At 44.9% G+C, this 21840-nt stretch overlaps 1 protein-coding gene across 1 annotated transcript; it reads right to left on the reverse strand.

Moving 5' to 3' along the window:
* Window positions 1–520: 520 nt before the first annotated feature.
* fgfr4 (fibroblast growth factor receptor 4) lies at window positions 521–20830 on the reverse strand. The gene is made up of 16 exons (XM_020485551.2): window positions 20057–20830; window positions 17303–17617; window positions 11937–12269; window positions 11667–11720; window positions 10876–11139; window positions 10445–10701; window positions 9945–10068; window positions 8439–8768; window positions 7505–7844; window positions 7220–7341; window positions 5832–5942; window positions 5465–5655; window positions 4347–4469; window positions 3348–3556; window positions 3005–3110; window positions 521–2628 (listed from the first exon to the last, which is right to left on the reverse strand). Exons 2-16 carry the CDS (start codon window positions 17394–17396, stop codon window positions 2452–2454), a joined length of 2835 nt encoding a protein of 944 aa, XP_020341140.2. The 5' UTR covers window positions 17397–17617; window positions 20057–20830; the 3' UTR covers window positions 521–2451.
* Between the last annotated feature and the right edge of the window lie 1010 nt (window positions 20831–21840).

Below are 21840 nucleotides of genomic sequence, written 5' to 3' on the forward strand. Positions count from 1 at the left end.
TCGGACGCATCCACCTCCAAAGAGGGATCCGGATGGGCCAGCACGGGAGCCGAGGTAACGGAGCCCTCAGGTGATCCTATCAATTAAAATGGCCAATTTGGGTGCAATCAATTCGCTTAATTTCAGATCAAATTATATTTCAACAAAATAATGTTTCAGTTATGCTAATGTTATCTGGTCTAACTACACAAACAATTTCAGAACAATCTGAGATTGTGGGTGTTGAAATCCTTTTTCTTGTGCTTTTTGAGGTGAAATGACTCACATGAGAGATAAGCCAGCCAGCCGTGTGCTGGGGCTGAGAATGCTACTTAAAAGGAACTGGGTCTCTGTGATCACTAGTGCACTCTACCCCCTACCCCTTAACCCCTAACCCTCATCTTTTTCTCTTGTCTCCTTCTCTCATTTTCTCTCTTTCCCTTTCTGTCTTCAGCTGCTGTCTTTCTTTCTCTTTCTGTGCATCCTGTCTCTTCATTTCTCTTGCTTTCTAAAAGAATGACATATGGCAAAGGACAAAGTGTATCTTTTAAATTATACTTTATTTCATACAAAAACAAAACAATAAACAAATAAATTACATATTTCTAAAATAATGATCTTGATGAATTTTTATTAAAGAACATTGTGATTGTTACAATTGTATTGGGCGTACATAAATGGAATGTCACGCAGTTGATCCTGACGTTGTGTAGTACGGGAATCAAAACAACAACACTGAGGATCATTGTGATACAACTCTCGATGTTGAAGAGCTAAGTTCAATTCATATAGGCTGTTCTGTAGCTCATGGTTTGGTTTTCAGTTGGAGGTCATGCTGCTTTCGAGTAGAAAAAACGATTTTTGAGCTAAATTGCTAAACGTTTAGTTTTCCAAAAAATGAGGACCCACCAAATAAATCTCACACCTGAACGGTAAGGATATCATTGTACACAAAAAGGTAGCCAGTCCCACTGCCCTGGTACCTGAATTGCTTGTTACTGTATGTGCATTATGCTTTGCTTTCAACCCACAACACCACCATTTTTATACAAATGCTTGTGAGTATTCTGAATGAAAAACAGTTGGGGCAGTTCGAATCTGAAGCGTTGTTGAAACAACAACATTGGAGGCTTATCTATATGATTCGAGGTGAACCATTTGCATTCCCTGGAGGACATTTAGAGTATTCCCCCAATTGTAACAAAGCATAAGAATTAGCATATGTATATTAAAAGATGGTAGCAGAATAAAGATTGGTATCACTGGGAGCCAAGCATTATCATAATAAGGGAGTCTTCATTTGCACACAGGCCCAGGCTGAGGTGCTGACGGGCTGAGGCTACCGGATCCCCCCACCATCCCTGTCCCCACAGTCACACCCATCAGGACTGCCAAAGACCCTATTGTCCAGGCCCAGCCTCAGCCTCAGCCTGTACCTCTACAAACACACTGGGCCTGGTTAAAGGGGAAACAAAAGAGGAGGATTCAAAATCAATCACACTGGGCTTTTCACATTCAGACCTTCAGGTCCAGTCCTTTTCTTTTCTTTTCATACAGCATTGACAGTGGAAGCTGGGCTGCTCCCCCTGTCCCCCCACAGTGTCCTGTGTTTAATTGTATTCTTCTCTTTCAGGGCCCAGACCCCCAGACCATACTGTTCTTATAGTTAGTTTATGTTTGCAACAATTGAAAGCATAAGGGATTGAGGGTTCTGAGGGCTTTGGCGATTGGCCTGGATGCAATACAAAGGCCAGAGCAGCGTACAAACAGAGGACTGAAGGGATTTTGATGAAATGGAAGGTGAATTGCGAGGACATTTTGGCCGTTAAAACGCTTGAATACATTATTTCTTTCTTCACCTCAGTTGAACACCTTCATTTTTGTATCATTTAGAATAATTTATAAAAGGTAATTGTATTTTTTATGATATGTACATAAAACATTTTTAGATTTTAATATATTCACAGGAAGAAAAAAAATCAGGCACTTTGCTGCCTCTACAGCAACTTTTTAACACAAGAGATCCTGAGATTTAAGACAATTTTAAATAGCAAAATGTAAAATAATCTTATATATAGAGAGATTTATATTTAACAATCAGCTTCTCTGTTTTTTTCCCATATCAAAATAAATATTTTATGTTAAAACTTCTTTTTCTGTTTTAAAAGCTCAGTTTGGATACTGTTCGGATGCTAGCTCAGATGAGTTTGAGTACAAGATGACCATTGTCCATCCTCTCTGTAGAGACCCAAACAAAAGAGAGTCCTTTTACTGTAAAAACCCAAACCTGATAAGAGGCAGCCATTTTAGATGACCAGGGTTCTGTAGTGCCAAGGTTTGAGATACTGTTGTTGGGCACAGTGCCAGAGCAGACAGTCCAAGTACCACTTTTCATGCAACATGATGGTTTCCCAAAGTAAACTTCTCCATGTAATGCCCTTTGAGACAGAGGACTCGCATTGGAGCCGCTGTCTACCGCAGTGCCGGTTTCAGGTCAATCCGAGAATTCACGTCGTGGTAACCCAACAGACAGGGGTCGGTGGACAGGGCATCGTGGGTAAAGACAGAGTCATTGTCCGAGGAGCAAGAGCTGGAAGTGTCCTCGCACGATGGGGAGTACTGTTCGAAAGGTGTTGACAGGTCCAGGTACTAAGAAGAAGAAGCAGGAGAGAAACTGTTCAGTTTGGTAATGCTTTGCATTTGTGTAATTTATTACATTGTATTTTTAAGCTTGACGTTTGTGTTGTGTGATGCATAGTAAGGTTGACATTTTATCTGAGACTGTGTGCTGTGTACAAACTACAGGGTGTCTTAAAGTAATAAGCTAAACTATAGCTGGAACAGTATGTTGGAACAGGACATCTGGCGAGCAGATTGTGTATGTGTGTGTGTGTGTGTGTGTGTGTGTGTGTGTGTGTGTGTGTGTGTGTGTGTGTGTGTGTGTGTGTGTGTGTGTGTGTGTGTGTGTGTGTGTGCTCGTGTGTGTGTGTGTATGTGTGTGTGAGCAGGGGTCCCAGACACCCACCTCGTCAGAGATAGACAGCAGCACTCTGTCCAGCTCCTCCACCAGCTGTTTGAAGGTGGGTCGTTGTGTGGGCACGGCATGCCAGCACTCCCTCATCTTCATGTAGCTGTACACATAGACAGAGAGGGCTAGTTAGTACCAGGGTATTTACACACATCCACAGCATTTTCACATTTGCAAACATGCAAATGTAGCACAGGAGAGGGACAAAAAAAAAGCTTCTGAAACACACTGTAATAAATGTCAATGTCCAACTTAAAAGTTGCGAGCTTAGGTGAGAAGGCTGTGGCGTTGCTTGTGGTGTTTGATCAGTTTAGGTGTGTACTTGCGTGTGTCTACTCACAGCTCGTGTGTGCAGTTGGAGGGTTTATCCATGCGGTGGCCTTCTTTCAACAGCTTGAAGAGCTCCTCCACAGGGATACCGGGGTAGGGCGAGCCCCCCAAGGTAAAGATCTCCCACATCAGCACGCCAAACGACCACACGTCACTCTGGTGTGTGTAGACTCGGTCGAACAAGGCCTCTGGTGCCATCCACTTCACTGGCAGACGTCCCTGCAAAACAGAACAACAACGTTAGTGAGAGGTGGACAGTCAGTGAGTCAGTCGGTTGCCACGATGCCAGAGCCCTTCATCCAGTCGTCTATACATCATTCCCCGACTCCCCCGTTCCTCCTCTCTTTCGCCCACTCCCCTCTTCCCTTCCTCGTCAGCTTTTTCAAATGATCTCCCATTAAGCTGGCTGCCAATCAGTGGGCAAACATCAAACATCTGTCTGTAGCCCTTTTCTGCTGTCAATGACCAAAAACACCCTCTTTGGCCTCATGGGTGGAATATTATTAATATTTTTCAAAACCCAGAAGGAAATCCGGTGTTTCTTTGTCAACCGTTTTGTTATATTTCAGCCTTCTGTGATGTATGTAAAGAGTAATATATTGGGATGCTGCTAACTCAAAATGTAATACATTTCAACTCTATATCTGACATGGTACAGGTGTCTTATTTTTTTGAGCCCATAACCATGTGTGTGAGTGAGGTGTATACTTTTGCTTCAAAGCAGATTTGTTTAAGACTGTCGAGAATCACTCTGTGTGACGCTGATTTAGCCCACTGCAGTAAAAGGTTAAGAGCATTAAAGCTGAAACAGGCACAAGCCGACTGGGGGACACTAGACAGAGAGCAGACAGTCTGCTGTGTCTCCATGTACCAACAGGGGCTGTTCTGAAAGCTGGCCAACAAGATGACACACAACAGCACAGTCCTGGAACAGGCACTTGTCTCGATTTAGGAGAGGAACAAGGTGCCACAGAGCCAGTCAGGGGTATAGCAGGATAGGATAACTCACGTTGGTGGTTTTCTTGTAGTAGTCAATCTGGTGCACTCCTCTAGCAAGGCCAAAGTCTGCGATTTTCATGACGTTGTCTTCCGTGACGAGGACGTTTCTGGCAGCAAGGTCTCTGTGGATGCACTGTAGAGACAGAGAGAGGAGAAACCAGGGTTAAGTCAGGGAACATAAAGATATATGCAGTTTTGACTTTTATGTTAAATGTTTATGAAATGTTACTCTACAATTTAGAATATTGTAATTACATGACCATGTCTACATTGTGGTTTTCTGTTTTTGCAGTCATGTAAAACCAGATAGTATTGACATAGAAATGATTCGCTGTGAGTTTCTAAAATGAAAAGACCTGGTCTTAAGTCAACACGCAGCGTCCAATTTTAACCAAACGCACCAAATTAAATCAACTACTTATAGATCTCGAGGTTTTGTTGAAAAACAACCACTGTTTGCTGGACTTGAATGGATGTCATTAAGTTTATTTTGGTTTTAATTTCAAATAGACGTGGTATTTGGGGATTGGTGGAAATGAGAAAGCCCTGGTTTTCCGGGGGCTCCATAATGGTGGGGTGGTTTCGGACTACTGCATTCTTAGCAAGCCACAGAGACAGAAACCCGATGCCGGGGCACAGACGCAGCTCTGCGCCTGTTTGCTAACAGATTTATGGCTGTGCTAAAAAAGACAAAGCCCACTGCGGCAGGCAGGCAGGACAGAGGGATGGGGGGCTGGAGGGGTAAACAGGGCTCAACCACCACTCCACTGTGGAATTCCAGGATGGTGTGTCATACAAAGGGATGTGTTGATAAGAGAGACCAGGCTAGTGAATGAGGAATGGTGTGTTGGGGGGTAGGTGGGAAGGAAGGAAGGAAGGAAGGAAGGAAGGAAGGAAGGAAGGAAGGAAGGAAGGAAGGAAGGAAGGAAGGAAGGAAGGAAGGAAGGAAGGAAGGAAGGAAGGAAGGAAGGAAGGAAGGAGGGGGGTTATCACTTGCTCTTGCTTGTTGTCTAAACCCCTTCAGGCCAAAGTCATTCTATAGAAGGCCACATACAAATTGTAAACCTAATAATCCATATTGAGATGGACATATAAGCTAACCAAACCCCTTTAAGACATAGCACTCACCCTTTTGGAGGCCAGGTACTCCATGCCACGTGCCACCTGGTAGGCACAGGACAGCAGGTCTTTGAAGGTGAGCTGCTCCTCGGGCACTTTGGTCACATCAAAGGTGTAGTCCATGCCAGGTGGCCGGCGGGCCCGCAGGTACTCCCTGAGGCTGCCTTTAGACGCATACTCCACCAGCACGTACAGAGGACCTGATAGGGGAGGGGAGAAAGTTAGTGATCAACTCCATCCTCCCTATGGACACCTGGAGGCATGGGACCACCATTAATGACAAGGTCACTGAGCAGGGCTAGAGTCGAATGAGTGAGGAGTAACAGTGATATAGTAGCTTTTGACCTTTGGTTGTGAACTTGTGTCTTGAACTCACCATCTTCTGTGCACACCCCCAGGAGGTTAATGATGTTCTTGTGCTTGTCCATCACCTTCATCAACTCCATCTCAGATATGAGGTCTGACAGGTCTTTGTCTGTGGCATCATCTGGGGAATGAGACGGACACACATTTGAAGTTTTAGGAACATATACTATATATACAAAATGATGTGGACACCCCTTCAAATGAGTGGATTTGGCTATTTCAGCCTCACCTGTTGCTGACAGGTATATAAAATCGAGCACAGAGGCATGCAATCTCCATAGACAAACATTGTCAGTAGAATGACCTTACTGAAGAGCTCAGTGACTTTCAACATCGCACCGTCATAGGATGCCACCTTTCCAACTAGTTAGTTTGTCAAATGCTTGCCCTGCTAGAGCTGCCCCGGTCAACTTTAAGTGCTGTTATTGTGAAGTTGAAACGTCTAGGAGCAAAAATTGCTCAGCTGCAAAGTGGTAAGCCACACAAGCTCACAGAACGAGACCGCCAAAGTGCTCATTACCAAGTTCCAAACAGCCTCTGGAAACAATGTCAGCACAAGATTCATGAAATGGGTTTCCATGGCCGAGCAGCCACACACAAGCCTAAGATCACCATGCGCAATGCCTAAGCATTGGCCGGAGTGGTGTAAAGGTTGTCGCCATTGGACTCTGGAGCAGTGGAAATGCGTTCTCTGGAGTGATGAATCACGCTTTACCATCTGGCAGTCCGATGGACGACTCTGGGTTTTGCGGATGCCAGGAGAACACTACCTGCCCCAATGCATAGTGCTAACTGTAAAGTTTGGTGGAGGAGGAATAATGGTCTGGGACTGTTTTTCATGGTTTGGGCTCGGCCACTTAGTTCCAGTGAAGGTAAATCTTAATGCTACAGCATACAATGACATTCTAGACGATTATGTACTTCCAACTTTGAGGCAACAGTTTGGGGAAGGCCCTTTCCTGTTTCAGAATGACAATGCCCCTGTGCACAAAGCGAGGTCCATACAAAAATGGTTTGTCGAGATTGGTGTGGAATAACTTGACTGGCCTGCACAGAGCCCTGACCTCAACCCCATCATACACCTTTGGGGTGAATTGGAACGCTAACTGAGAGCTAGGACTAATTGCCCAACATCAGTGGCCGACCTCTCTAATGCTTGTGGCTTGAATGGAAGCAAATCCCTGCAGCAATGTTCCAACGTCTAGTGGAAAGCCTTCCCAGAAGAGTGGAAGCTGTTATAGCTGCAGAGGGGGACCAACTCCATATTAATGCCCATCGTTTTAGAATCATATGTTCGACGGGCATACTTTTGGTCATGTTGTGGATCTGGAAATAGAGTCAACAATAAATACTAGTCATTGTCCAGTCTTTCCTAAGAAGATGGTTCCTAGTTCGTACCTTTCAGCATTTTGACAGCCACAGTGGAGATGTTCTCCTGATGGTCCTTGTTGAGCCCATAGGCCTCAGCTCTGACCACTTGGCCAAAACAACCCTCACCCAGTGGCTTCCCTAACGTCAGACTGGAGAAAGAAAGGACAATGATGGTCAGTACAGGGAAGATACATGGAACTCAACAGAAACCAAAACACATATTCAAGATGGAGGAACTCAATGACTGACTCAATAACCAGTAAGTACCTAAACCAAAACCCCTAACAAACCAGAAAGTCAAACAGGACTTACTTCTCCCTGGGAAACTCCCAGTCGGGGTCGTAGGGCAGTTCAAACTCCATGACTCCGGCCAGCATAGGGGAGCAGCTGGAAGACAGGCGGGCCACTCTCATCAGAGACGCACTGGACTTTCCTGACGAGTTAGACTCCACAGAGTACTGTCTGCGGAGGGGGAACTTGGAGAGTTTCTGGACAGGGAGGACATCGAAGGGTTCTCTGCTGGGGTTTACCTGCATGCGACACAGCACCACGATAACGATGGCCATAACCAGAGCCAGGAAGCCAGACGCGTAGATGATGATGTCAGTGTACTTGGTCTCCATTAGGTCCACCTCGTCAGCCACGTCCTCCTCTATGAGAAGAAGACGATGAAAAGGAAATAAAAGGGTTTGAGACTGACTCAAGTGACCATTTCTTCTGAACTCGATACAAAAAGACTAGGGCTGTCAAACAATGTATTATTTTTTGAGTTAATTGCAGTATTGGCTGTGATTAATCACGATTAATCGTAAATTCAGAATTTTCTCGAATTGAGCTGTAATTTAAGATATTTATTCAAAAAGCATTACAAGATTATTGACATCTTGATTTTGTCCAAAGTAACGGGTAGCAAAATCTGGTCAATAAAGCACACTTTTTATAATCTCAACGTCAACTTGTTTTGACATCAAATGGTTGTTTTTAGCTGTATATATTATGCATTTACTATGTTTTCAGTGTATTTTGAACGCTTTCCGACAATGCAATTAATCACAATAAAAAAATTGTGCGCTAAAATTACAAAAAGTTGACTTGAGTTAACTGATGAACTCTGACTGCCCTAAAAATACCTTTGGTAAGTTGACTATACTTGGCCCAAAGCACAAGTGACAATTTATTCTGAATTCTTCTAAACTCCTTACTTTGACCATATGTTGCCATACTGTAGTTTGAAGGATAAATATACCCAAGAGGACGGTGAGCCAGGCAGACTGGTGGGAGAAGCCAATGGAGTTTCCAGCCAGACAGGTGTACTCTCCAGCATCCTCCATGGTCACCTTAGTCAGGTAGAGAACTTCCACCTCCGACATGTTGAGGCTGCCTGTCTTCAGTATCTGAACGTAGGGAGTCCCATCGGGGCCGTAGCGGCTGCCGTTCCTCTCAATGTGTTTCAGCCACTGGATGTGGGGCTGGGCATCGCTGTAGACCTTACAGAAGAACTGGACATCAGTGCCCACCACTGCTGTAGTGTTGGCTGGCAGACCAGCCTGCAGGATAGGCCTGTGTGGGGAGCGCTCTGAAAACAGACAGGGAGGGGGGGGGGGGGGGGGGGGGATAGAGAGAGTGTTAGACTCCAGAGGGCCATGAGGATTCCCCTTGCCCGAGGGAAGAGTTCGAAGTTCAGCCGTGGGGGACAGCGAGAGGGAGATTCCTCTGTTCAACGGAGCACATCGCTGTCTCTAAGCTACAAGAAGTACTCTGGAATGCCTGGAATAACCTAACCATTGAAGTAAATACTCATCTAAAATAACAGTATAATTTAGATTCAGATGAAACAAGGTTATCTCCAGATCGGTCTTATTTATTTCCTGAATGCTGTGTTTCGCAGGCATGGAGAGAAAGGCCAGTGGTAACGACCAGTTAATTTGACTGACCGCAGCACAGCAGTGCCAAAGGGGAAGGGACAGATAAGCAGGCATTGTTTCTCACAACCAACACCAGCCAGACACAGTATATCTCACTAATTGGTTTCATTAGCAATTTTATTTTCTAGCCAGGCCAGCTTGGAAGTCACTGCGTTGCTTCCCTCTCTCTGTGTGTGCAAGCTCTTTTCCCCTTTGCATGCTTCTGGAGACAGCAGTTGACCCCACACTGGACTGCCGAGCCGCAGAAACTGGCCAGTCACAGGTCGGGGGGAAAATTGGTTGGGGAGCCTGGCCATCCTCTCTCTCTCTCCTCTCTCCACCGGCTGTCCTCCCTCTGTCTGAGGTGAGCTGTGGAGCCTCTGTGTTTCTCTGTCTTGTGAGACGCCACTGAGGTAGAGTGGGGAGAGCAACGGGACGGGACGGTAATCAGGCCTGACATGCTAAGTATCATGGGCCGGCAGTGGCTCCGCGGGGAGACGGCCTATGTCTACATGTCTAGAGTGGGGTGGTGGTGAGTGTAGGACAGGGGAAACAATACCTTACAGTACTGCACACACCCTGGAGCTTTGACTATATGTACAGACTTTATAATGAGTTCATGCCAACTTTACTTCCAGTCATTATGGAGAGAGAGACGGAAAGGGCTGGTGTTACAAGTTTGATGGAATGTGGTTGAATTAGAGAATGGTGGAGGGAATTACTTTTTCTCATTACCCATACTATCCCTCCCAGCTTTGGGAGTTGAATGTCAGATGAGCAAACAGCAGACTGTGTTGGGTAGGTAAAGTGAGATTCTTGTTGCGAGGTGGATGAGTGAGTGTTCTTACCCAGCACGTCCAGAAGGTAGCTGTGTGTGATGGAGCCGTATTTGTTCTCCACCAGACAGGTGTAGTTCCCACGGTCTGAAGGCACCACACTCTCCATCACCAGGCTCCAGTGCTGGTGTCTCAACTATAAACGGACAAAACAGACACGTTAGAAATGGGTTGTCTGTACGTTGTGTGTTGGATCATTCCTATGGATACAAGTTATACTGGCTTGTGCTTTGGAAGTGCTTGTCTTTCTCTATGGTAACTTGTCTTTGATGGATCCAGTGTAAACAGATTCACAGTGTGTCACTTCCCTATTGAGACCAGGGTTGAGAACAAATTATGTGGAAGTTATATGCCAGTAAACAAAATAGCAACCACTGTTTTTCTCCCCCTCTCTCCTCTTTCTCTCCCTTTCTTCCCCTCCCTCCTCTTCCCCACCCTTTTTCACCCTCCATCTCATCCCCACCCTAACCACTCTCCTACTGTCTTCGCTCCCAGGTTGGTCACTGTCTCACCTTGATGCCTCCGATGCGGTGCTCTCCCCTGAACTCACGTCCGTTCCTCAGCCAGCGGATGGAGGGCAGAGGGCTGCCCATGGCCGGGCAGCGGAACTTGACCGTGTTCCCTGCCGGCACTGCGTACAGCTTCTTCTCCATGCGCTGGGTGTGGGTCCAGTAGGGACCTCTTGTGAAGTAGACCTGATCATTCTCAATCTCAGCCGATGTGTCTTCTAGACCGTTGTCCTCATCATCATCACCTGAGCCCAGTAAGTCTGAGAAGCATCAAGATATGGAAAGAGTTAACAACTTGTTTTTATAACTGATCATTCAGGAGGCCATAGAGACCAAGACAATAGAGATGCATACATATAACCTAGAACTTCATTGGACATATCATCGTACCTCTAAGGCTGAGACTTCTTCTGTCTTCTAAATCTAGATCTCACCTGCTACAGTGATGGTGAAGTTCCTCAGGGGCTCCTTGGTCCCGCGGAGGACACATACGTACACCCCAGAATCCTCGTACGTCACGTCCGTGATCTCCATAACGCCCCCGCGGATCTGGATGCGGGCGGTGTGCATCACCCGGGTCCCCTCCTTGTACCAGTACACGCCCCCCGGCCGATTGGTGTCACAGCGCAGCTTGAGGACATCACCCGGTTCCAGGAGCAGGTGCTCAGTGGTGTCCTCACTAAGGTCCTCCAGGACATCTGCAGGGATAACAAAGACACAAAAACAAACGTGTGAGTACTCGGGACACACACACACACACCAAACGGTGGCCACATCTTGTTCTCAAGAGAGTGGCCATCCCTTCAACTATGAACTTTCAACTCTCGCCCCCATTATCCCCTGACCCGCCAGACACACAAAAAGAGGTTGTCATGGCAACTGGGAGGCCTCTCTCCACCTCTCTCTGCTCCTTGTTTTGTTTAGCATGGATCACTGTGGGAGTGAGAGCAAGCTAGCTACAAGAACAAAGAAAAGAGAAAAGAGAAAAGAGAAAAAGAATGTAGCTAATGAACATGTTGTAGCGTGACAGCGGGTTGGCCCTCAGAAACAAATCGATGGGGTGGCAATGGTTCAGTGGCGGTCTGAGAGGCAGGCTCGGAGAGAGAGCCCCATTCCAGCCCACCAAACAGCCTCTCAGTAACACAGATGGCCCCTGTCATCCTCACTCATACTCCTCTCTGTTCTCTTTACTCCACTGGGATAGAGGCAGTTCAATGGCAAGTACCTGCTGGGACTTCAATGGGCGTACTCTGGTCCAGGTAACGGGAGAGCAGGGTCCCTACAGGGACAAGGTATGAGATTAATATACGTTGACTTCCAGCTAGTTACTGTTGTTAGTAATCAATTACTATCAAGACATAATTGACAAAAAACCCACACGGCTGTAGCGCATTGGAAGCTAGAGAGATCCAATTAAATGTTCTATTCTAATTCCTAATTCTATGTGGGAAGCATCCAATAGCCTGATGAACAAAGTCTAGCAAGAAGTGTTTACCTGGTAGAACCTGTAGCCAGGCAGACTGCATGGACTGTAGCTGTAGTCCAGCGTGTGTAGTGGCCTCAGCCATACAGATGTACTCTCCAGCATCCTCCAGAGACACGTTGCTCAGAGACAGAATGTTCACATTGGAGATGTTGCTCTGTAGGGCCAGAGTTCTGAGATGTGGCTGGCCCTCGGCTCCCAGGTGCTCTTCGTCTCTTTTTAGCCACTGGACCTTGGTGATGGCTGGCCGGTGGACCTTACACAGCAGCGTCACCTGTCCCCCCACAACCGCCGTAGCGTTCTCAGGGTAACCAGGCAAGATGAGCGGCCGAGACACCGTCAAATCTGTACCGAGAGAAGATGAGAGGAGAAAGGGATTGTCAAAAAAAAATGTAGGAAATGTAAACTCCAGCCTCAGTTTATATCTAAACACGTCAGTAAAAGTACGTGTTTCTCGCATTTCTCAGAGTGCCTGTGTTTGAATGTAGACTGGTTGGTTGGTGGGTGATAAGAGTGCACTGATAAACTGGGGGCTAACGTGTCACAATAAGGACTCCACTGGCCTCAGCCATATGCAGGGTGCCCGTCCAGTCACACCAATTTTCTGTCTGATTGCTTCTTGTAGCCACCTCAGTAAGTAAAAGGCAATCTGTTCCCCCTGCTTGATGAGCTGCTCGCTCTAACTGCTTCATGCGAGGCAGGCGGAGTAGGAATACACAGGTGAGAGCTAGGGTGAAATCAAACTCAAATTAGCTAAACATTTTATTACAGCTGTATTACACTGCAATAAGTACCTTATATGCACCCTGTCCAATGAAAAGCTCCCATTCATTTGACTATGTGATTGACCCATCTAGCCAATAGCTTACCATCCCATCCCACATTGTGACTTTACTTTGCAGCGCAGTGCAAAAAGCTGTGGCAACTTTAAAAGTGCTGCTTTCTGTTAAGCTTGGAAAGGCAACATTCCTCACCAAGCAAACAGAACCATGCTAATGAACTTGTGAGGACTCTGAGCTGCCTGTGGCCTTCATTTGAACTCACAGCTGAGTGTGAATATTCACCCCGTGTGAAAGGGGCAAACACAACAAAAAGCAAAACACAAAACATTTCACTGGTGTGACTCGACCGGCAGGGGAGCGTTTGACCATTGGATGCACTCTTCTCTTTCATGACTAGAGTTCCTTTAGGGGTGAATCCATGGTACGCTACGGTTTGTTTCTGTTCTGGGTGACACGTTTTGCAACGTAAGTCTTCTACATCAGTATCCATTCACCACAAAGGATATGCTAAGAACAAACTGCCATAACGCAATATTGTCAATAATATAGTGACTGTGTAGAAGAGTGAGCGATACTATTGTAGTCACATGGCTTACAACACATTAGGATAGCCCAGTGGTTAAAGAGCCAATGCAGCCATTTTTTAAAATATCAATATCAAATCATTTCTGGGTAACAGTTAAGTACCTTACTGTGATTGTTTTCAATTAAAATGGTCAAAAAGAAACAAAAATTGCTTCTTAGCTAAGGGAAATTTCTCAAGCAAGAATTTTTCTTGGAGTGTCTGGGAGTGGTTTTAAGAAAACTTAAAACTAGCTGTTATTGGCAGAGAGGATTGGAACTCTCTTTCTTATTGGTCTATTAGCTAATTTACCGCATGTTGATGTCACCAGACAGGCCAAAACTTCAATCCACCAAAACAGGCTGAAATTGCAAGCAATCTTTTCAAACAGCTCTTACACTAAAAGGCCATTATTATAATTTTCACAATTTTACAGTATTATTCCAACCACATAGTGGAAATATATATAAAACATTGACTACTTAAAATGCAAAGCATCCTCGATGCCAATTCATTTGATCAACTGTATGTCATATCTGGAGGGGATGAATTCCTCACTAAATCACTGTCAGCTTGAGTGTGAGCAGCGCTGTTCTGCGTTAGCACACTGACGCCTGTGCTCCAGACCTATGTGTGTGGCATACATTTCACTCCACTGAGAAAAAAATATCACCAACTTCATCCTGCAGCCAGAGTTCATAATGGCTACTTCTGTTCTCTCACTCTCTCGCTCTCTCTTTTTTATTTTCCTGGTTGGTAACTGGAATGTTCCTGGGTGGTGTTGCCATGCTGAATTATTACCAATGAGTCTAATGTCTTCTGGCAGGGACTTAGTGCTGCATTGTGGGCCCCGAGGCGGGGACCTGGGACCTTCACCACTTCTCCACTGCGGGAGTCAGCTTGTCCACGGAGTCATGGGTAGACCCTCTTAAGAAACAGGCACATTGAAAAACTACCTGGGTTCCCCTTGCTAATGATGCTGATTTTCAACTGTAACACCAGTGTTGCACTAGTGAGTACACACCTAGGTAAATTGTGTTTCCATAGCTAGGGATGATAGTGAAGACTTGTGAAGAGCAGAATCAACAACCTTTGCATAATCAAAACAGTTGCTTTGTGAGAAAGTGTTCAAGTTCACAGTTAGCCATTGTTATGTAAATTAAGGCTGAAAAGTACCAGTGGTCTGGCTTTGGCCCCAAGTGAGAGCAGGTCCTTTGATCAGATGGGGTAAATCCTGTATAAATCCTTTGAATTTATGGTGGAGATTGCGCTTCTAAACAGCCAGGATGTGTACTCAGAGTATGCGTGGACCAACTGGCAAGTGTCTTCACTGACATTTTCAATCTCTCCCTGACCAAGTCTTTAATATCTACATGTTTCAAGCTGATCACCCTAATCCCTGTGCCCAAGAACGCTAGAGTAACCAACCTAAATGACTACCACCCATAGCACTCACGTCTGTAGCCATGAAGTGCTTTGAAAGGCTGGTCATGGCTCACATCAACACCATCATTCTGGAAACCCTAGACCCACTCCAATTCGAATACCGCCCCACCAGATCCACAGATGCTGCTCAGTGTTCAACACCATAGTGCCCACAAAGCTCATCACTAAGCTTAGGACCCTGGGACTAAACACCTCCCTCTGCAACTGGATCCTGGATTTCCTGACGGGACGCCCCCAGATGGTAAGTGTAGGCAACAACACGTCTGCCACGCTGATCCTCAACACGGGGGCCCCTCAGGGGTGGGTGCTTTGTCCCCTCCTGTACTCCCTGTTCACCCATGACTGCGTGGCCAAGCACGACTCCAACACCATCAATTAGTTTGCTGACGACACAACGGTGGTAGGCCTGCTCTCCGACAATGATGAGACAGCCTATAGGGAGGAGGTCAGAGACCTGGCAGTGTGGTGCAAGGACAACAGCCTCTCCGTCAACATGAGCAAGACAAAGGACCTGATCGTAGACTACATGAAAAGGAGGGCCGAACACACCACATTCACATCCACAGGGCTGTAGTGGAGCGGGTCGAGAGCTTCAAGTTCCTTGGTGTCCATATCACCAACAAACTATCATGGTCCAAACACACCAAGACAGTCATGAAGAGGGCACGGCAACGCCTATTACCTCTCAGGGGACTGAAAAGACTTGTCATGGGTCCCCAGATTCTCAAAACGTTATACAGCTGCACTTAGAGCATCCTGACCGGTTGCATCACCACCTGGTATGGAAACTGCTCGGCATCTGACCATAAGGAGCTACAGAGGGTAGTTCTTACGGCCCAGTACATTACTGGGGCCAAGCTTCCTGCCATCTAGGACCTCTATAATAAGCGGTGACAGAGGAAGGCCCAAAAAATTGTCAAAGACTCCAGTCACCCAAGTCATAGACTGGTTGTCTCTGCTACCGCACGGCAAATGGTACCGGAGCACCAAGTCTAGGTCTAAAAGGCTCCTTAACAGCTTCTACCCCCAAACCATAAGACTGCTGAACAATTAATCAAATGGCTAGCCAAAGTATTTGCTATGATCCCACCCACTCATTTTTTTTACACTGCTGCTACTCACAGTTTATTATATATGCATGGTCACTTTACCTCTACCTACATGTACAGTGCCTTGCGAAAGTATTCGGCCCCCTTGAACTTTGCGACCTTTTGCCACATTTCAGGCTTCAAACATAAAGATATAAAACTGTATTTTTTGGTGAAGAATCAACAACAAGTGGGACACAATCATGAAGTGGAACGACATTTATTGGATATTTCAAACTTTTTTAACAAATCAAAAACAGAAAAATTGGGCGTGCAAAATTATTTAGCGCCCTTAAGTTAATACTTTGTAGCGCCACCTTTTGCTGCGATTACAGCTGTAAGTCGCTTGATTAACTTTTACACCCGCACATTGACTCGGTACAGGTACGCCCTGTATTTAGCCTCGTTATTGTTATTGTATTCTGTTACTTTTTTTACTTACGTTTAAAAATATATATTTTCTTAACTTTTACAATCTTTAAACTGTATTGTTGATTAAGGGCTTGTTAGTAAGCATTTCACAGACACCTGTTGTATTCTGTGCATGTGACAAATACAAATTGATTTTAATAATGTGTTATAAAAACATGGACTAAAGTGTTTGAAATTAGCCCTAGACTAGAGCAGGGCTTCCTCCTTCCCTGATAGTGATCAGTATAGGGTCTTAAAAGAAACCCCAGCTCCTGTAAACCTGGAGGGCTGCAATTTGCCAAGCCTGTAGCCAATCTGCACACATCATAACAATACTTAGAGATGAATGGATGGCTGTGGCAGGTAATAAACAATGACAGGCGTGTATTTGTAAAACATCAATGGAAGCCCCCCCCCCCCCCCCCCTTATCCTCTCCTCCCTCCCTTCCTCCTCCTCTCCTTCCTCCCCTCCACCCTCGGCTCTCTCGGCTGGCGACGGGCCAGACAGATTTACACTTCCGAGCCTCAGGGTCTCGGAGGGATCGAGTAGCACGGTTTACAGCACCAAAAGCACTGGGAGATTTTTTTTTCTCCTCACCCCCGAAAAATGATTACAACCTTCCTCCTTCCTGTCACCTTGAATTTGACTGGATCTTACCTTCCCTGTGGCTCGCTGTTCTGCCTATAGAGAGACCAGCCTGATGAATCAAAGGGTTACTGTACTCTACAGCTACGGGCATTTTTCTCCTTCCTCAATGAGATCTTTCAGTGAATTAAATGGAACCTTGAGTTTTTTTAATGTATTTTTAAAGCTTTTGTTGGTGGTTTATTTTATTACTTGTCTACGCAGAACTGAGCAACCTCACTTGAAATTTGAAGCTGTGTACTATAGAGATACACTTGAGAGATGTATTTTAAGAAACTGCAACGGATAAAGTTGAGAAACCTCCCTCAGGGAGAATTCAATCAGTTATCCATCAGCAAATAATTCTCAAGAGGGTTTGGAATATTCATCAGTATAGGGGAAATTACACACAAGAACATATACCTGTAAGAACAACTAATCCTAGGCAATATTGAGCAACCTACCTTCTGTTTTTCCGTCTTCTGACCCGATGGCTTTGGCCAGGAGTCCAACAGTCAGACAGTGTATGACGATGCAAGCCGTGTAGACATTCACCATCTTGCAGATGTGTGTGTGTGTGTGTGTGTGTGTGTGTGTGTGTGTGTGTGTGTGTGTGTGTGTGTGTGTGTGTGTGTGTGTGTGTGTGTGTGTGTGTGTGTGTGTGTGTGTGTGTGTGTGTGTGTGTGTGTGTGTGTGTGTGAAGAATGAAGGGGGCAACCCTGGTCTCACACACCGATTCCGGGCATTGGCAAACTCAACACACACCCCAAAAACTGGACCTGGAAAGACAATACAATAGAGAATCAGTCAGTCATTATGTAAAATTGTAGCATGTGATTCCAGTAAGTAGCACTGAAATTGTTTGTGGTATATAGCCTTGTGAATAGGTAGAGATAGAAAGAGACTCTTTTAGACTGCCGTTGTATTCTTATTAAACAGGTGTCCTGACCATTCAGTCATTGGCCTACAGCACATTGTCCACTGTCCCCTGCGTCATGAATAACTAGAAGCTGTGAATATGTGGCTTTTCTAGCCTATTGTTTGCGAATGGAAGGTGCACAGCCTGTCTGGATAATGGGCTGTTACTATGAAAACACTTGAGACTTGCCAGGAAGCTATCGGGGAGCAACAATAGCAAATTCACAGGCGCACTCAACACAACAGACAGGCCAAAACAGGTTAAAAAAATAAGACTAGGCTTACGTGTGTCATTTTTCCCTGAGCCCACTAAATAATCTAGTGAGGACGTATTCAAATAATTTTAGAGCAGACTGCTCTTATGAGAACAACAAATAATTTGTTATTTGATGGAAAGGAGTTGTTTATTTTTATTATCGCGTGACAGGGGACCATAGTTGGCAACAGGAACAAGACTGAGCTTCGTGATTTGTCCAGATGACGACAACTGAACCGAGTCGGGCCAACTGTGCACAGGCGCCAGTCCTGGAGTGTTCCATGCAGACCATGTGCGTGCAGCCATGGTCAGTGGCAGACTTACCATTAGGCAGGAGAACATCATCAAGGGGCCTCGTGAGTTGGGCATTATTTCAAAAAGGGGGAAAGGGGATATCTAGTCAGTTGTACAACTGAATGCCTTCAACTGAAATGTGTCTTCTGCCTCTCTGAATCAGAGACGGGTGGGGGGTTGCCTTAATCGACATCCACAGTGCCCAGGTAACAGTGGGTTAACTGCCTTGCTCAGGGCAGAATTACAGATTTTTACCATGTCAGCTCAGGGATTTGATCAAGCAACCTTTTGGTTTCTGGCCCAACACTCTATCTCATTTCCATACTGCTCGCGTTCTCTCTCCTCCTCAACCCATTGGATGACAAAGCCAGAGGTCCCTCTCCTCTGACCTTCTCCAATGGGTTTTGTGAAGGAGATTAGGAGAGAGGACACCAGGAGTGGATCTGATGTTGACTGGCCAAAAGGAGTATGGCATGTCGTAAGACACAGGGGTGCTGTTTCACTCGCTCGGATGCTTTCTCCAGTGAGAGTTTCAGTCACTTGCGAATTGAAGTAAAGTTGGCGGGTGCACAGTGCACTGTTTGGATGCTGGAATTAGTTTGGCTGAAGGTGCAGCGAAGGTAACCTACTTTTTTAATAGATTTTTTTTTTAAACAATCAAATGAAAACATCACTCCTGGTTGTGTTCATGGCACATTAAAAGGTAATAGATTTCTACAGTTAAATGTACATGTCTACTATAAAACCAATTGAAAAGCACACACAGGTGGGGTGGGGGGGCCTCAGACTGATCCCTGCCTTCACTAAGTCCGCCACTGGCCGTGGTACACACCGTTTAATAGCTATCCCATGAACGAACTCTACTATTTCTCTATTTAGCCTAACTGGAAAAAACACGAATATTATTTTTATATGTTGAGTTATTTACGATGTGTTTATCTTCAGCGAGGTAAATGGTAGGCGTATCTCGATGTGCCCCATGTAGGCTAATCTTGGCGTGAAATAAACTAGTGAAAGTTGTCCAGTGTTTAGTCTGTGTTTTTGTTGAAAGAAGGATTTACACTATCCGTAAAAACAATGTTGCGCTAATTTATTATCTTTAGACCGTTACGATGTTGTTGTCATAAATCAAACGACGTCTTCTGCTCAGTTACCTTCCAAACAACCAGCTAGTTCTGTTACATTTTAACTAGATGATCATCGTGAGAAATTCCCTATAACTTCAACCATTTTCCCAAGGCGCGTTACAAGTATTGCCAGCCTATCTTTGTAAAGAGAAGCTTTTCCAATATATATATTGTACGGTTGGAAAAGCTTCTCACATAAGCTATTGGACGAAAAACTCAACAACATCACGTCATGTGTGCGCAAAGTCGATCAAATCGATATGACAGTGGAGACTATGTTAAAACTATGCTGCGCAGACACTGCCACATTCAGCAATCGCTCAATGTTCACAAGCTGAAACTGGTGGGGATACATTATTGCAACCGAAGTAGGCTATATAATCATGAATTTCATTCAAACTCATGCATTAGGCTAACATAATCACATTGTCTGAATTAATGTTTTGTCGAAAAACCATAACCAGCCGTGGAACTCTTTGCAAGAAGGGTTCTACATAGGCTTCAATGTGTGGAGTTGAAATACATTTGGCAATAAAGCAATTGTTTAGTGGACTTGTCGACTGTAACCACTAAATAAAGTAACATAGACCTACTAGCTCGCGGATTCAAGGAAATCATCTTACCTTTAATTTCGTTCTTTGCTCGTAATGATCAATCCTTGATAAAGTTCGATTAGACACCAGAATATCCTAGTTCCATTTGATCGAGGTCAATATTGGAATCCTCATTTGGATTTCTGTCCAATCCTTTTTTGTTGTCTTTGGTGATTTTCTTCAGTGTGCGCCCGGGTGGAACCCTCGGAGATGCACTTATAAATCCATCAAAACAACCAAAACATGAAGGACAGCAGGTCGGTGGTGAGCAAGCTGGGAAGGAGCTAGAGCTGATCCTTCGACTGGGGCACAGAGTCCACTTCACCCTGAGCAGATTGTGTTCTCACGTCAGAATGAGGCTCGCGCGCCCGTCTCCTTCTTTCCAGGGGCTCACGCGACAGAAAGTGCTAAATCCATAGGGAGAGACTTCGGTCAAACTTGCTGCTTAATTCTCTCTCCTCTTGAGATTAGATTGAACGAGATCTGTATTGGTTGTTGCAAATAGAAACAGACAGATCTCCAATGTAGGAGGCGTAGAGTCCCTTATACCACTCTTCTCAATGTGGATAATTATTCGGCTACAGCCCGGCAACAATGGAACAGATGTTGGTCAATCTTTGCGCACCGTGGTTCGCTCTTCACTCGCGCAGAGTCTGTTCGTGAATGAGTTGGTCCCAACAGAACACAGTACATTTAATAACTAGCTAAATCTCATTTAGGCTAGCTAGCCACTCTGTTAATGTTGTGGGTATAGGCTACTGCTGCGTCTCGTTGCTAACCCGATCCGCTGCACTCTGAGCGCAAGTCACAACAATGGACTAAAACGAGCGAGAAGGGGGAGTAGGGGGTAAGAGTCTGTAACCCCCACCCCCAAATAAAATCCCCTCAGGTTACCCCCTCGGTGACAAACATAAACCAAGATCTCTGCCGCCTCCACATCATTCACACATAAATCCAAGATCTGGATTGTTTCTCTATTAACAGGTCTACTTGCTCTATTAAATCTTGACACCTATCCCTTTCAGGCAGATTTAGAACTTGACTATTGATAGGAAAAATACATATAGGCTTTTAGACTTAGGTTTAAAAATTTTGATAAATAAGTCAATAACATAACCAGAATAAAACTTAAATGTATATGCCTACAAATGATTTGGCCAATGAATGCCATTAATAATTTCATAAAACGTCAAACTCATTATGCAAATTAAGTTGTTTTTGCGACATCGCTTTATGATGTTCCTTCATTTATTACATGTTAAATTGCTACGTAAACAAATAGGGTATAAAAGGATATGTGCAGCGCATGTAATTATAAGGTACTTCCTTGGCCTATTCAATAAGTGAGAATTGCCCCCGTTTATTTGCATAATTGTATTAGAGAGCGAGGCAAAGTAATCTCTTTAGTTGCGGTTAGTCAGAACACAATACGGCTTAATTAATTTATGAATTAAACAAATCACACAATGTAAAACATGTGTAGTGTAGGATTTTATCAGGTAATAAAATGTAGTTTAGTTCGTCATAATCTTTATGCCTACATATGGTTTAGAACGTCGTATTTTGTTATAAATATGACATTATTTTCGCATTTTTCAGGTGCAAGAAGAAACTATAATTTGAGAGAGAGATGGAGAGGAGCTAGAGAGCGAGCGAGAGATAATGAATGCCAGTGCAAACTATCGGGAGAGACAGATCTAAGAGGTGAATTTAGTTTGAAATGAACGCCGTTCCTCTCATTCATCACAAGCTGCAGCGTAGCACACACAATCCGCGCGCCAGCCTCGGCCCGGCTACTCTCGCGGGCAATAGCT

This window comes from Oncorhynchus kisutch, linkage group LG6 (genome assembly GCF_002021735.2).
Source record: "Oncorhynchus kisutch isolate 150728-3 linkage group LG6, Okis_V2, whole genome shotgun sequence".
Taxonomy (NCBI): domain Eukaryota; kingdom Metazoa; phylum Chordata; class Actinopteri; order Salmoniformes; family Salmonidae; genus Oncorhynchus; species Oncorhynchus kisutch.